Source organism: Belonocnema kinseyi, chromosome 6 (genome assembly GCF_010883055.1).
Source record: "Belonocnema kinseyi isolate 2016_QV_RU_SX_M_011 chromosome 6, B_treatae_v1, whole genome shotgun sequence".
In the NCBI taxonomy this organism is placed as follows: Eukaryota; Metazoa; Arthropoda; class Insecta; order Hymenoptera; family Cynipidae; genus Belonocnema; species Belonocnema kinseyi.
Window position 1 is genome coordinate 39694195 of NC_046662.1, and position 15746 is coordinate 39709940.

The 15746-nt window shown below is 24.2% G+C and overlaps 1 protein-coding gene across 1 annotated transcript in view; it reads right to left on the reverse strand.

Moving 5' to 3' along the window:
- The window catches only part of LOC117175343, an 87692-nt gene that overhangs the window by 55858 nt on the left and 16088 nt on the right, over positions 1-15746 (reverse strand). The window contains exons 6-10 of the mRNA XM_033365050.1: positions 15372-15610; positions 7988-8510; positions 4172-4464; positions 1311-1478; positions 1020-1219 (exon numbers count right to left, since the gene is read on the reverse strand). Of these exons, the coding sequence (XP_033220941.1) occupies positions 1020-1219; positions 1311-1478; positions 4172-4464; positions 7988-8510; positions 15372-15610 (1423 nt within the window). The remainder of the gene's footprint in view (positions 1-1019; positions 1220-1310; positions 1479-4171; positions 4465-7987; positions 8511-15371; positions 15611-15746) is intronic.

The window sequence follows — 15746 nt, forward strand, 5'->3', positions numbered from 1 at the left end:
TTGTAAGCGAAATTTGAGTAATTTTAAGAAAATTAAAACGGATTTTAAACAAAATAGGTCAATTTGCAACAAAAGTGATGAATTTTTAAATAAAATTATGTATCTACAAACTGCAATATTTGAATTTAAAACCAAATAGATGCATTTTCAGATAAGATTTCGAATATTTAATTGGACTATTTTAATTTTTCAACAAAAATGTGCATTTTTAAATTAATTTTCTACCAAAAAACATAATTTTTCAACAAAATGCATGAATTTTGATCGAAAGAGTTGAATTTTCAATTAAAGAATGCAAATTTTCAACCAAATAGTTGAATTTTGAACTAAAAAAATCATTTTTAAACGTTAAAATCTGAAAATTCCTAAATTTTGAACTGATTTAAAATCGTTTTGTCAAATCGTTTTTGTTCACTTTTTATTACTTAACGTACAGATAAATTAAAAAAAAATTTATTTATCAAATAAAAATGTTTTTTATCCAAAATTTTCAACTTTAAAGGCTTTTATTTTTTATTTGTTCAAGTCTTTAAGAAACTATTTAAAAATTCTTTAAATTAAAAATGTAAGCTTAAAAATCAAAATTTTAAATGGAAATTTTTTTAAGTAAAAAAAATTTTGAATTACGCATTATAAGTGGAATAACAGTAAAATTGAAAAACATAACAATTCCACAAATTATTTAAAAACTGTTAAAATCGAACGTGGCTAGATTTTTCTTCTACAAATTTGTAAAGTTCCCGGTAAAAAAAAAATTCACTGACATTTCCGGGGTTTTCATGCTCTCACAAAATTCCCCGTCATTTTCCGGTTTCCCGGTCCAGCGGCCACCCTGTATTAATTCAGTTCGCACTTTATCTATGAAAGGAGAAAAAAGATAAGTTTCTTGAAAACAAGTGAAATAAAAGGAAAAACGGGAAATATGGAAAAGAGTGAAGTCTATTAAAATTATTAAGAAGATTTAAAAATTATAATTAAAAATGGATTATTTAAGAAATAAATTTGTTTAAATAACGCACTTATAAACCGTGACTGGTTTATTTTGTCCGTATCGGTATATACGGTCTTGCGCTTGGTTTTCTAGCTGCGGATTCCAATGATTATCGACAAGAAGTATATGGTTCCCGCCCATTAAATTAAGTCCGACTCCTCCAGCCGTTAATGAAAGCAGGAGAATTTTGAGGTCACTCCTAGGATCGTTGAATCGATCCACAATGTCCTTTAATTTGAAGATATTATTAAGACATTTAACAAAAAATTCTGACAGAAATATTAAAGACATTTTTTAACATCAATTTTTTTTAACTTACCTGCCGATCTCTGTGTTGGACTTCGCCACTAAACATTTCCCATTCCGCTGGCTGATTGTAGGACAAATGATACTCAATTATTTTGAGCATACTAGTCCATTGGCTAATAATTACAATTTTCTCGCCAGTTGGGATAACTTCGTTTAAAATTTCGAAAATCTTGTTAATCTAAGCACATTTGAAAGAAAATAAATTAAAAATAATAATTTTAGACCAAAAGAGCAGAACAAAAAATGTACAGCCCAAAAAGCTCTCAAAAGAGAGGAAATATGGTGATTGACTGAAGAATATGGGGGATAAATTTTTTTAAACAAATTTTAAACATAAATTTTTAATCCAAAAAGACGATTTTTCAAGAAAAAAGTTGAGTTTTCAAGCTAAAAGGTCAAATCTTTATGAGAAATATTTCACTTTAAACCGAAAAGACGAATTTGCAACCAATAAGGACGAACTTTCAAACAAAATATATAAATTTTTAGCTAGAGTTAAATTTTCGTCCAGAAAAAAATGAATTCTCAATTAAAAATGTAATATTTCATATCACAACATAAAAAGGTTTCAAGTTTAAAATATCAACTTTTAACCAACAATAGAATAGTTAAATTTTTAGTTTCAAGTAGTTGAATTTTCAAGCAGAAAAGATGTTTCAACCAAACAACATTTTAATTTGAAATAAAAAAATATTTCAATTTAACCAAAAAAGACGAATTTTCTGTAAAATAGTTCAAATTTAAAGCAAACGAGACGAATTTTGAGCACAAAGTGGATTTTCAACCGATAAAGATGCTTTTTCAAAACCAAAAAGATTAATTATCAACAAAAAAAGTTGAATTTTTTACAAAGAAAGATTTTTCAAATGATAAAAAAATGCAACCAAATTGATGAATCTTGAGGGCAGAAAGATGAATTTTCTACGAAACAGTTGAATACTCAACCAAAAAGTTGGATTTTTATACAAAAATAGTTAAATGTACAACTCAAAAAGATAAACTTCGTCCACAAAAAAGCCGAATTTTCAACAAAAATAGATAATTTTTAGACCAAATAGTTGAATTTTTAACTAAAAAAAGATAGGTTTCTAGTAAAAAATGGAATAGATAAATTTTCAGTGTTAAAAAATAAGTTTAAAAAACAAGAATTTTTAACAAATTAAGACCAATTTTCAGGAAAACAGATGAATTTTGAATGTTTAAAGATGAATTTTCAACGAAATATATGAAAAAAAAAATATCATTTTCCAATAAAGAAATTAAATTTTTATCCAAAGAAATACATTTTTCATCACAATGAGGAATTTTTAACTAAAGTGATAAATGATTAATTGGAATAATTTAATTCTCAACCAAGAAGATTAATTTTCTATTAAAAAAAAAACACCATTTATAACAAAATACATAAAATTTCAACTAAAAAAAGATCAATTTCAACCAAAAATTATATAGTTTAAATTAACAATTTAAACCTAAAATTTAGAGGTGATTTTTCAACGAATAGATTAGGTTTTTAACCATTGATAATTTTTTTTAACTTTTTAATTTCAACGAAAAGATGAATTTTGAAGAAATAACGAGAAGTTTCAATTAAAGCGAAAAATGATAAAAATTTAATTGGAATGTTGAATTTTCAACCAAAAAATTAATTTCCTACCAGAATAGACCAATTTACAACAAAATACATGAAATTTCCAGCAGAAAAAGATCAATTTCAAACAAAAAATAAATCTTTTCAATTAACAATTAAAAAATTAACTCTCCACTGAAAGTGACGGTCTTTTAACAAATTGAAACTCAAAACAAAAGATAAATCTGTACTTAAAATTATGAATATTCAAGAGAAATATGTATTTCAACAAATTAAATGAAGTTTCAACCAAACATATGAATTTTTAATCATGCAGACGAATTTTCAACCAAAAAAGATTATTTTTCTACCAAAAACGATCAATTCCATAACAAAATATATGAAATTTCAACTGAAAAGATCAATTTCAACCAAAAATAGAATAGTTAAATTGACAATTCAAAAATTAATTTTTAACCAAAAAAACAAAATTTCAAGAAAATAGTTAAATTTTTAACGAAAGAGATATATTTTTTATTAAAATGATAAATCTTTAACAAAAAGATCATTTTTTTTAGAAAATACATGAATTTTCAACTAAAAATTATAATTTTTCAACCTAAGTTAAGAACTTTCAACTCAAATAATAAATATTTAATTAGAATAGTTGAATTTTTAACCAAGACATTTTCAACCAAATTTCTTCCGAAGAATACCAAACTAAAACAAAATACATGAAACAGATGAAATTTCAATTTAAACAGATCTACCTAAAAAGGCAAAATGTAAATTAAAAAATACGATTTTTACACCAAATAGTTGAATTTTTAACTAAAAAAGGTAATTTGTAAATAAAAAATGAAACAGTTAAGTTTTTATTTTTAAAAAATCAACCAAACTAACGAATTTCCAACCACGAACGTTAATTTTCTATTTCAAAAGACGGATTTTCACCAAAATAAATTTTATGTTTAAAAAAAAAGTGAAATTCAACCGAAAAAGCCAGTTTCTAAAATATAATAGTAGACTTTTCAAATAAACCAAAATTGTCGTTCAACCAAAAATATGACTTCTCTATAGATGAATTCTGAACAAAAAATATAATAGTAGACTTTCCAATTAAAAATAATTAACTTAGGACCAAAAATAATAGGAAATTATTATTGGATTCTGTAAATTCAGTTCGCATTTAGGCTAAAAAAAAAGCAAGAAAAAGCCAAGTATCGTCAAAACAGATGAAAAAGATCATTTCTTCTTCTCTTTTTAAGAGGAACAGATGGTAAATAATTAAAAACACCTACTTTAGCGCTTCGGTATTTCTCTTGCAAAACCGGGTTATCGGATGTCATCGGATTATCTTTGTTCTTGGATACAAAAAGAGCATTGAACGTCTTTTTCTTCTTGTTCTCTGTCTTTGTTTCACCATCCGCACCTAATCCTTGCGCCATTTCTTCTTCTTGAACCATCTTATTCAATAACGCGGGATGGTTGCATATTTGTCGTAATCGTAGCAGAAGAACCAGAATATGAAATTGTTGGATTTTCTCCCCACCCAGTAAAACCTTATTAAATTCATCCAAAAGCTCTTTAGGAACTGAAAAATAAAAAGCGCCTCTAAAAATCTTTTACACTGAACTCTTGCCTATTTCAAAGGCCGCGTAACGTAAACGTTTGGATATTTCAAGGCCTTGTATCGATGCGCGCGCAGTAAACATGTGCATTTTTGTTGACGTACGATATGACAAATATAAAATTTTCTCGAAATACTACAATTTACTAACTAAACATCAATATAATAAAATTTTAAAAATTTGAGTTCCAAAGAAATTCAAAAGAATTCCAAATTAATTCAAATTTTATGAAACGCAATATTTTCTGAAATCCAGGAAATTTTATTCAAATACCTGGAGCATAAAAAATCCCTTTGAATTATAGAAATCCTGGGAAATCTAATAAAATGCCTTAGAATCTTTGAAAATTTGTTAAAACCTTATAGATTCTGTAAAATAGTTCTAAATCTTCCAAAATTCTAGGAAATTCTTTTAAATTCCTGCAAAATTTTAAGCCCTTAAATGTTTCAAATCCTTTGGAATCCTGTTGAATTACTGAAATCAATTGAAAATACTTTGGAATCTTTTAAAATCCTCTAAATTATTTTAAATTCTTCCAAATCCCATAAAATTATTGAAATCAATTACAAATGTCTTCGAAACTTCTAAAATGTCCTAAAATATTTCTTATCATGTTTTTTTTTATTCTGGGAAGTTTCAAAAGTTTTTGGAAATTCCTACGAATTCTAAGAATTATCCTCACATCCTTTAAAATCCCTTCAAAATTTTTCAATCTGTTGAAAGAGCTTTAAAATCTTTCTAAATATCAAAAAATGTTTGAAATTCTTTGAAATCTTTGGAAAAGTCTTGGAATATTTTAAAATCTTTTAAATTGTACGAAATTCCTCAACTCATGTAAATAAATTCTTGATACAAATTCATTTTAATTAAAAATATTTATTAAAATAATATGAAAACTCACGAAAAATATAAACAAAACCAAACAGTTTTTTTCCTCACCTAAATTATACTTCAATTGTATCAAAGTGTAAACCATTAATAAAATAAACCAAAATAAAAAAATCTTGTGAAGGTAATGAACTTTAATTATATTTCCTGAAATCCTAGAAAATTCCTTGAAATTTTTAACCTTATCTTCCGAAATTCTTTAAAAGCCCACGACATTTTTTTTATCTTTTCAAATTATTCAATTCCTTGGAAATTTCTTATAAAAATTTGAATCTTTTGAAATACGAATTGAATATTTAACCCTCCGTAATTTAACTTTAGAATAAAATTTGAATAGGATTTTGAGAATTTTTTCATAAGCCTCAAAATAATTTTCATTTAAAAAAAAATCAAAATATAATTTCTATATATTAAATAGCGTCAGTGAATTTTTTCAAGTTGAAATAATGCCTACAATCAGTGTGACAACATTTCAAAGTGAGCTAAGGGTCAATTTGAACCCATCTAAGTAATATATAATTTTTCAGAGGTATAAGTAATGAGGGTTAATTGGAATACTTGAATTTTCCATTAAAAAGATTCATTTTAAGCAATAAGATTAATTTTCAAACAAAAAAGATTAATTTTCGACCGAAGAATATCATTTTTTAACAAAACCCATGATTTTTTAACGAAATAGTTTACTTTTCAATTAAAGAAAGCAAATATTTCACCAGATAAGTTGAATTTTGAACTAAAAAAAAAGAGTTTTTAAAATAAAATAATAATATTTTTAGTTACGAAAATAATTTTTAAACTAACTGATGAATTTTTAACAAAAATGATGAACCTTTAACTGGTACAGTTGAATTTTAAACCAAAAAGATGAGTCTTCAACTAAAAAAATCTTTAACTGATATAGTGGAATTTTCAACAACAAATATTCATTTTAAAAAAACGATAAACTCAACCAAAACTAAAATAAAAATAAACGAATTTTTAACTAAAAAATATAATTTTTCAACCAAAAATTTAATAATTAATTTTTTATTCATAAAATGAATGTTCAGCCAAAGAGATGAAGTTTTAACTAAAATCATGAAATATTTATCTGGAATAATAGTTACATTTTCAATTTAAAAAATAATAATTTTCAACCAAAAAACATCCAAAGAATTTTTTTTTAATAAAACAGCTTATTTTTCAACCAAAGCAATTAATTTGTAAATAAAATGATAAATCTTCAACCACAAAAATTTATTAATAACAAAAAAAGACCATTTTTAACAAAAAATTAAATAATTAAATTTTTAGTTAAAAATAATCATTTGCAACCAAAAAACATATAAAAATATCTTTTTTCATGAAACAACTCATTTTTCAACCAAAGAAATGAATTTTTAATTAAAATTATAAATCTTCAACCACAAAAATAGATTTTTAACAAAAGAGTTTAACTTTAACCCAAGTAATTTATTTTCCAATCTAAAAGATGAATTTTCAACTATAATGATATTTATTTAACTGGAATACATGGATTTTTAACTGAAAACAAGAATTTTTAAACAATGAGATTAACTTTAAAAGAAAAAGACAATTTTTACAAAAATAAATCGATTTTTTAACAATTGGAGAAATTATTTTTCAACCAAACTGATGAATTGTCAATTCAAATTATGAATCTGCAACTGGAATAGGTGGAATTTTATACCTACTAAAAAAAGAATTTTTAATCGTTAATATTAATTTTCTTATAAAAAAATATTAATTTTTGAACAAAAAAAAATTAATTTTTCTGTTACTTTTAACTTTCAACTGCGAGTAGTTGAATTTTTTAACTAAAAAATATATATAATGAATTCGCAACGAAACCACAAAAATAGATTTTTAACAAAAGAGATTAACTTTCAACCAAGTAATTTATTTTCCAATCTAAAAGATGAATTTTCAACTATAATGATATTTATTTAACTGGAATACATGGATTTTTAACCGAAAACAAGAATTTTTAAACAATGAGATTAACTTTAAAAGAAAAAGACAATTTTTACAAAAATAAATCGATTTTTTAACAATTGGAGAAATTATTTTTCAACCAAACTGATGAATTGTCAATTAAAATTATGAATCTGCAACTGGAATAGGTGGAATTTTATTCCTACAACAAAAAGAATTTTTAATCGTTCATATTAATTTTCTTATAAAAAAATATTAATTTTTGAACAAAAAAAAATTAATTTTTCTGTTACTTTTAACTTTCAACTGCGAGTAGTTGAATTTTTCAACTAAAAAATATATATAATGAATTCGCAACGAAAAATGTAACAAATTTTTATTTAATTTTTTAAGCTGGAAAAGGGAACTTCAAAATTTTGACGAATTTTAACTTGGGAAAAGGGATTTTAAAAATTTCCTTTCTTCTAAATCCGAATTATAATTCTTTCAAAAAATTCCCATTGCATGTAAAAAATTCCCTGCTCTAAGTAAAAATTATATTTCTTTACCGAAACTACCTTTTCTAAAATATTAACGATAATTATTTTCAAAAATTCCGCCTTCAATTAAATTTTTAAAAATAAAAAAGCGTTGAAATAGCAAAATAAATATGATTAAACTCACCGTCATCCTTTTCACAAAGCGAAAGATCTTTTTTCTTCATGGCATCGTGAACACGTTTCTCCGCGTCATAATCAGAAATTCCCTTTTTGCGTTTCCTTTGCAGTAAAAATTTCTCGAACAAAGTTTTAGAATAGGCAAGCATAGTCCTATAGACTTTTGCCTGAGATTCCTCCATTTCAATTTCAATATCGCGTGTTGTTTTTGACGGTAAAGGTGGCATTTCGCCACTTTCTTGCAATTCTTTTTTAGTGCGTCGCAAAACTAAAGATTTGAGGACCGTTGTAAGGGGTTTGACCCCTTCTTTTCCGGATTTCATGGTTGTCCTCCACACTTTAATATCATCCCATGGAGAGCATCTGAGGAATTTTAGGAGCGCAAATAAGTCTAAAGGCTTATTTTGAACCGGGGTGCCAGTTAATGCCCATCTTTTCTCCGCGCTAAGCGAGCAAGCGGATTGCGACATACTGGTCTCAGGGTTTCTCACAATATGTGCCTCATCCAATACAACTCTTTTCCAGTTTACCTAAAAATGCTCGGAAATTATGATCTGCTTCACAAATAGGGACCGTACTTAAATTACGTAAGAGTTGAGGAAGGGGGGTCAGATATTCTCTTACGATTTGTTAGGGATAGGGAATTTTTTTTACCAACAAGATGAATTCTGAACAAAAGAAGTTGAAGTTTCCACAAAGCTGAAACCTGAACCAAAAAAGATCAATTTCCAACCAAGCACTTCCATTTTTACTAAAAGTATGCAATTTCAGAGTCAATATTTTAACCAGAACATATGTTAATTTAAAATAAAAAACAGTTTAACTTAACCAAAAAAGAGAAATTTTCAATAAAATACATGAATTTTCATTAAGCTTGTTATATTTATAAACAAAAAGTATTAATTTTCTACCAAAAGAAACGAATTTTCAAATAAAAATTATAAGTCTTCAACTAAAAATGAAATATTTAAATTTCTACTTCAAGAAATTCATTTGCAATAAAAAGTATTAATTGTCTACCAAAAAAGACAGATTTTCGACAAATTACATAAGTTTTCAACCAAACAGTTAAATTTTCAAATTTAAAAAAACATTTCAACCAACAACGGAATAGTTAAATGTGCACTAAAAAAATTCAAATTTAAAAGAAACGAATTTTTAAGAGAAATGTAATCGCCGGTATTTTAACTAAAAAGTATTTTTATTTTAAATCAAAAAGAGTGGTGTTCATCAAAATAAGACGAATTTTTAACAAAACAGTTGAATTTTCAACCAAAACGTTAAATTTTTTACTCAAAAAATTTATTTATAACCTAAAAAGGTGCATTTTCAACAAAAAATGTAATATTCGATATTTTAACCAAAAAAATATTTTAATCTCAAATTAAAAACAGTCAAATTTAAGGAAAAAAGGCCGAATTTTCAATAAAATACGTAGATTTTCATCAAGATAGTAATATTTTCAACTAAAAAGATTAATTTTCTACCACAAAAGGACGAATTTTCAACAAATTACATCAATTTTTAACGAAACAGTTGAAATAAAAATCTTTAAATAACACATTCCAAAAAAACTAGAATATTTAAATGTGCAAAAAATTTAATTAAAAAAACGAATTTTCTACAAAAAGTTGAATTTTCAACCAAAAAGTTAAATTTTTACTCAATAAATTTATTTTTAACGTAAAAACATGAATTTTCAAAAAAAAATATAAAAGTCGATATTTTAACCAAAAAGATTAATTTTTTAACAGAAAAAGACAAATTTTCGACAAAAATTACATAAATTTTCCACCAAAAAGTTGAAGTTTTAAATAAAAGTAAAAAATTTCAACCAAAAATGGAATAGTTAAATGTGCATTCCAAAATTTAATTAAAAAAACGAATTTTTTACAACATAGTTGAATTTTCAAAAGGAAAATATAAATTTTCAACATAAAAGTCAATTTTCCTCCAAAAAGTTAAATTTCCAACCAAAAACTTAAATTTTTTACTCAAAAATTTGTTTTTAACCTAAAAAGATAAATTATCAACAAAAAAATGTAATATTCGATATTTCAACTGAAAGAGGGTGGCCGTTTTAATCGACGAAATAAATTCCCGTGTCATTTACCGGTTCGCAAACATTTTGCAGGACCAATGATATTTAAAAAAATGGAACACTAAAGCTAAACAATTTTCCACTTGAGACAATAAAAACTGAGCTGGAAATCAAAGCACTCAAAGTGGAACTGTTAAATTTTGAACTTTTAAAATTGAAATTTGAAAGTTTTTAATTTAAAAATTTTGTATTCGAATGCATTGTATTCAATAAACTTTAAAATGTACAAAATTATATAATTTTAAGGAATTTTAAGCTAGAAACATTAAATATTTAAAAATTGCAATTTTTTAACTGAACACTTCTTAAATTAGAAATTCAATTATTGTCTTTTTAAATAGTTTACACATCCTTGGAAAGCTTCAAAATTTTATTTTAAAATCTTGCGAAATCTAGAAGTTGTTTTAAATTTTAAATTATTTTGGAAATTTTTTCAGAACTTCTAAACATCTGTCAACATTAATTGAATTTCTTCTACAATTTTCAGAAAATTTTGCAAGTTTTAGAAAATTTAATTGTAGGCGAAATTTTAGTAATTTTAAGAGATATGTAGAAGTTTTGAAAAGACTCAAACTTAATGTAAAATTTGAAGGATAGCCTATAATAAAATAAAATGTAGATTTTCGCAGATTTTAAACAAAGAATTAAGATTCTTTTAAAGAATTGTGAAAGGCTTGAAAAGAATAAAAACATTTTCTTAAGATTCCTAGGAAAATTAAAAATAACTTTTCATTTTTAAATAATTGTAACGTTCAAAGTTTAAAGGTTCTTCGAAATTTTAACGATTCCAGGCTTTCTATGTCAAACAATTTAGATAAAGATTCTTTACTTTTAAATATTTGGTTTCAATATACTTGTCTTAAATAAAAAATCAAATATTGCTAAATATTCAATAATTAATCTTTTTTTTTTTTTAATTAAAAATTTCAAATTGAATGGGTTAAAAATGGAATATTTTAGACTGAAACAATATTTTAAATTTAATAAAATCCAATTATTAAGAATTGAAGTTATTTTTAAATTGAAAATAGTTTATAAACTTTCAGTCACACGTTCACATTTGGCTTAAAGGCTTTCATCTTTTATTTTTTCAAGTCTTTGAGAAAGCATTAAAAATTCTTTAATAAAAAAGGTAGGCTTAAAAATAAAAATGTTTAATTTAAAAAAAAATGAATTCTCAACCAAAAAAGACGAAGTTTCAATAGAATACATGAATTTTCAACCAAAAGATATCAGTTTTCAAACAAAAATGGAATAATTATATTTTCCGTAAAAAAAAAACAATTTAATTTTGACTAACAAAAACGAATTTTCAACAAAATAGTTATATTTTCAATCAAATAGATGAATTTTCATTAAAAATTTTGAATCTTCTCCCAAAAAATTAACATTTCATTCAACAGTGGCATTTACAACCAAATAATTCATTTTTCAAGCCAAATAGAGGAATTTTGAAACAAAATATCCCAATTTTCAACTAACTACGATGTTACGGAAGGGGGAGGGAGGGAATTCTTCATTAATGATCGTAATTTTTGCAAATTCGCAAAAACTTTCACCTAGAGATTATCTTTTTATTTATAAATTTCATTATTTGGTTAAGAATTTAAAAATGTTCTTCAATCGACAACCGTGTTGGTTGCAAATTCAACTGGCCTTTAAAAAAATTCGTATTTTTGGGTAGAAAATTCAACTCCTTTCATAGAATATCAACCTTTTGTTTAAAATTTATATTTTGTTGCAAATGAATTAACTGAAATCTTTTTTGCATGAAAACTATTTTTTTTTAGAAAATTAGTTTTTTTTTCAAAAGTTCATATTTTGTAAAGAAAATATTGCATTTCTCTTGTATAAAAATGCAACTGTATTATTAAAAATATATAACTATTTCCTGGAAAATTTACTTACTTCCTAATTTGTATTCTTGCGTTGAAAAGTCAATTGAAATCTTTTTGTAGAAAAATTCAACTCTCTTTTTGAAAGTTTGTCTTTTTGATTTAAAAATCTACTTGTTTTAATAGAAGCTTTATTTGCAAATTTAAGAATCTTTTTAAAAATTCATACTTTCTGTTTAAATTTCGTCTGTTTAGCAGAAAATGACTTTATTGTTTAATTTATTATTTTGGTGTTGGAAAGTGAACTGGAATCTCATTTGGATGAAAATTTAACTATTTCTTTCAAATTTTTTTTCAATTCATCTTCTTTAGAAGAAATTTTTTGTAATATTTTGTTGTTAAAAACAGAACTGAGATCTTTTCTGGTTGAAAATTCAACTATTAAAAAAAAATTAATGAAAATCTCATCTTTTCAAGAGAAATTTCACCTTTCTTGGATAAAAATGCAACTTTTCGGTTGAAAATTTAACTGTTTCGTAGAAAATTTACTTCTTCCTGAAAATTTATATTTCGGTGTTGAAAAATGAATTGAAATCTTTTTATTTGTTTTAGTACAAATTTCAACTTTATGAGATAAAAATGCAACTATTTTGCAGAGAATTGAACTATTTTGTTTAAAATGTATCTTTTTTGGTTTAAACATTCCTCTTTTTGAATTTCAAACTAAATTTTTTTCATCGAAACTTATTTCAAGTTCAAAAATTCATATCTTGATCGTGAAAAGTTTACTGAAATATTTTTTAACCGAAAATTCAACCATTTTTTTCACAAACTATCTTTTTGATTTAAAACTCTATTTGTTTTAGTAGAAATTTCATTTTTTTTTTTAAATGAAAACGCCACTTTTTGTTTAAAAATTCTTTTTTGAATATTAATCATACAGTTGAATTTTTTATCAAAATAATAAATTCTTAATTAAAAATCAAATTTTTAACAAAAGCAGTTGAAAGCCTCAACAAAAAAATGAAATTCCAACGAAACAGTTAAAATCTCAACCAAAAAAAGAGTAATTTCCTGATTTTTTTCCAAAAAGATGAATTCTCATCCAAAAAGACGAATTTGCAACAGAATACATCAATTTTGAACAAAATAGTGGAATTTTCAACCAAAAAATATCAGTTTTCAAACGAAAATGGAACAGTTCAATTTTCAGTTGAAAAATTTAATTTTCAAAAACAAAAACGAAATTTCAACAAAATAATTGAATTTTCAACCTAATGGAGGAATTTTTAATCAGTAAAGACAACATTTATGCCATTTTTTAATTCAATTTTAATTTTCAAAAACCAAGTTTTTTAGATCCGCAAGAGAAATGAATTTTAAGCAAAGAAAGATAATGTTTCTAGCAACAAACACGAATTTATTAAATTTAAATAAATAAAAAATAAAAAAAGAATAAAATTTCCTAGATTTTATTTTTTTAAAGTAAATTTATGATTCAATATTAAATATTTTAAATACTAATAAATTTCTAATTTCTTACTGAACATAATTTTCCACTTGTGAATTATATACTTTTTAAAAATTAAAAATTCAAGTTTTAAGTGCGAAATTAAAACTTTTAAATTGTAATAACTGAAATTTTTTAAATCTTTCATTTCAAATTTTTCAGGAATTTGAAGCATTTATGTTTACAATTGCCAAATTAAAAATTGTAAAATTTTAACCATTCTAGTTAGAATTTACAATTTAAAACTTCTCAAACCTGTATTTATCAATCTTTTTATTTGAAAAGCATTAAAAGTTTGTTGAATGATTCCAAATTTTTATTTGCAGAGTTTGTATGTTTTGCTTAGAGAAAAACTGTCATAATTTATATTTTAATAAAAAAAGATTGAAATTTATACAACAAACGAAAAGAATGTTAAAATAAAAAAAAAAGAATTTCCAACAAATACAGATTTTTCACTCAAAAAATAAATAAAAATTTATTTAAATTATTGAACCTTTAAACAAGAAGAAAAAATTTCGTTACAAAAATTAAAATTTCAAACAAAAAATATGACAGTTCAACAAAAAATTCATTTTCCACGAAACTACTGCATTTTTACGCAAAAAAAGGAATTTTCAAACTAAAAAATTATTTGTTTACAAAAAAAACGCGAATCTTTAACTGAAAAATATCAATCTTAAAAAATGGGAAAGTTCCATTTTCGATTTAAAAACCAATTCTAAACCAAAAAAAAGAAGTATTTTCCACTAAACAGTTAAATTTTCAACCAGAACCTTCGATAAAAAAAATTTCACAATATAGTTCAACTTTGTTCCAAGTAGTTGAATTTTCAATTAAAAAAGATTAATTTATAACAAGATAATTAAACTTTTAACCAACGAGATAACTTTTTAACTTAAAATATAAATCTAAAAAAAGTGATTTCTTAACAGAGCGATTCAACCAAATTTTGTAAACAAATTAGTTGAATTATCAAGGAAAGACGAACGATTTTTAACCAAAAAGTTGCATTTTCATACAAAGAATGACTTTTTTTCTATAACAGATGAAGTTTTAAATCTGCAAAATAAATTTTACAACGAAATAGTTGAATTTTCGGTTTAAAAATATTTTAGTCTAGTTTTCACGATCAAATTATAAATTTTTTAACAAGAAATAATGTTCTACCAAAAAAATTCAATTTTCTATCCAAAAAGAAGAATTTTTAACCAAAAATAATGATATTTTAACAAAATTGTTGATTTCTCAAGCAAATAGTTGCAGTTTTATCAAAAAATATATAATTTATCTTAAAGCAGAAGAATTTGTTATCGCAAAAACAAGTTGAGTTTTCATCCAAAAAAGATTCCAGTTAACTCAGTAACAACAAAAATGGAATTTTTGTAACAAAAAAATAAGTTTGTAAGTAAACCAAAAAGGATAAATTTTTAACAATATAGTTAAATTCTCTACCAAATAGTTGCATTTTTTACCCAAAAACGATCAATTTTGTACTAAAATAGATGAATTAGTAATGAAAAAAAATATATATATTTTTATAAGTCTAAATTTAATCCAGATAATATTTCAGTTCATATTTCAACACCAATATATAAATTTTAAACAAAAAGTAAATTTTCTACGAAACAGTTAAGTTTTTAAGAAAATAGTATAATAGCTTAATTTCTAACCAAACAGTTGCATTTTTATTAAAACAAAAAATTTAATTTCTGCTAAAGCAGGTAAACTTTAAAATAAAAGAGACAAGCTTTAAAAAAAGTTGAATTTTCAACTTTAAAGTTAACGAAAAAATGCAATTTTCTCTTAATTAAAATAATTTCTGAGATTCTCATAAATTCTCAGAGAAAACATATTTAAAATTGAGGAAATAGGGGATAATTTCTGGAAAAAGGCCAACAAAAAAATAGGTAAAAAAGGAGGTGAGGACAAATATTTCACCTACCTTGAAAAGTCCAATCTTTCTTCCACATTCTGATTTCAAGATATGGATTGTCGTGATAATAACGTCAAACTTCACTAATTCTTGCGGATCTTTAACTCTATCAGGTCCATGATGAATTTTTACGGTAATCAATCCTCTTTCAACACGCGTAGCAATTTCAGTTTTCCACTGTTGAAGCAGTGAAAGTGGACACACGACGAGAGTTCCACCATTGTACGTTATTTCAGGAGAATGTTTATCTAAACGAAAACAGAATTTCAATCCAGAAAAAAATGAAAATCCAAAGGGGGAGGGTCGGTAAGGCCGGTTTTTGGCCTAATTTATTTTTGGACCAAAAAATCTGAAAAAATCATGGTAGTATCTTATAAGTATCCC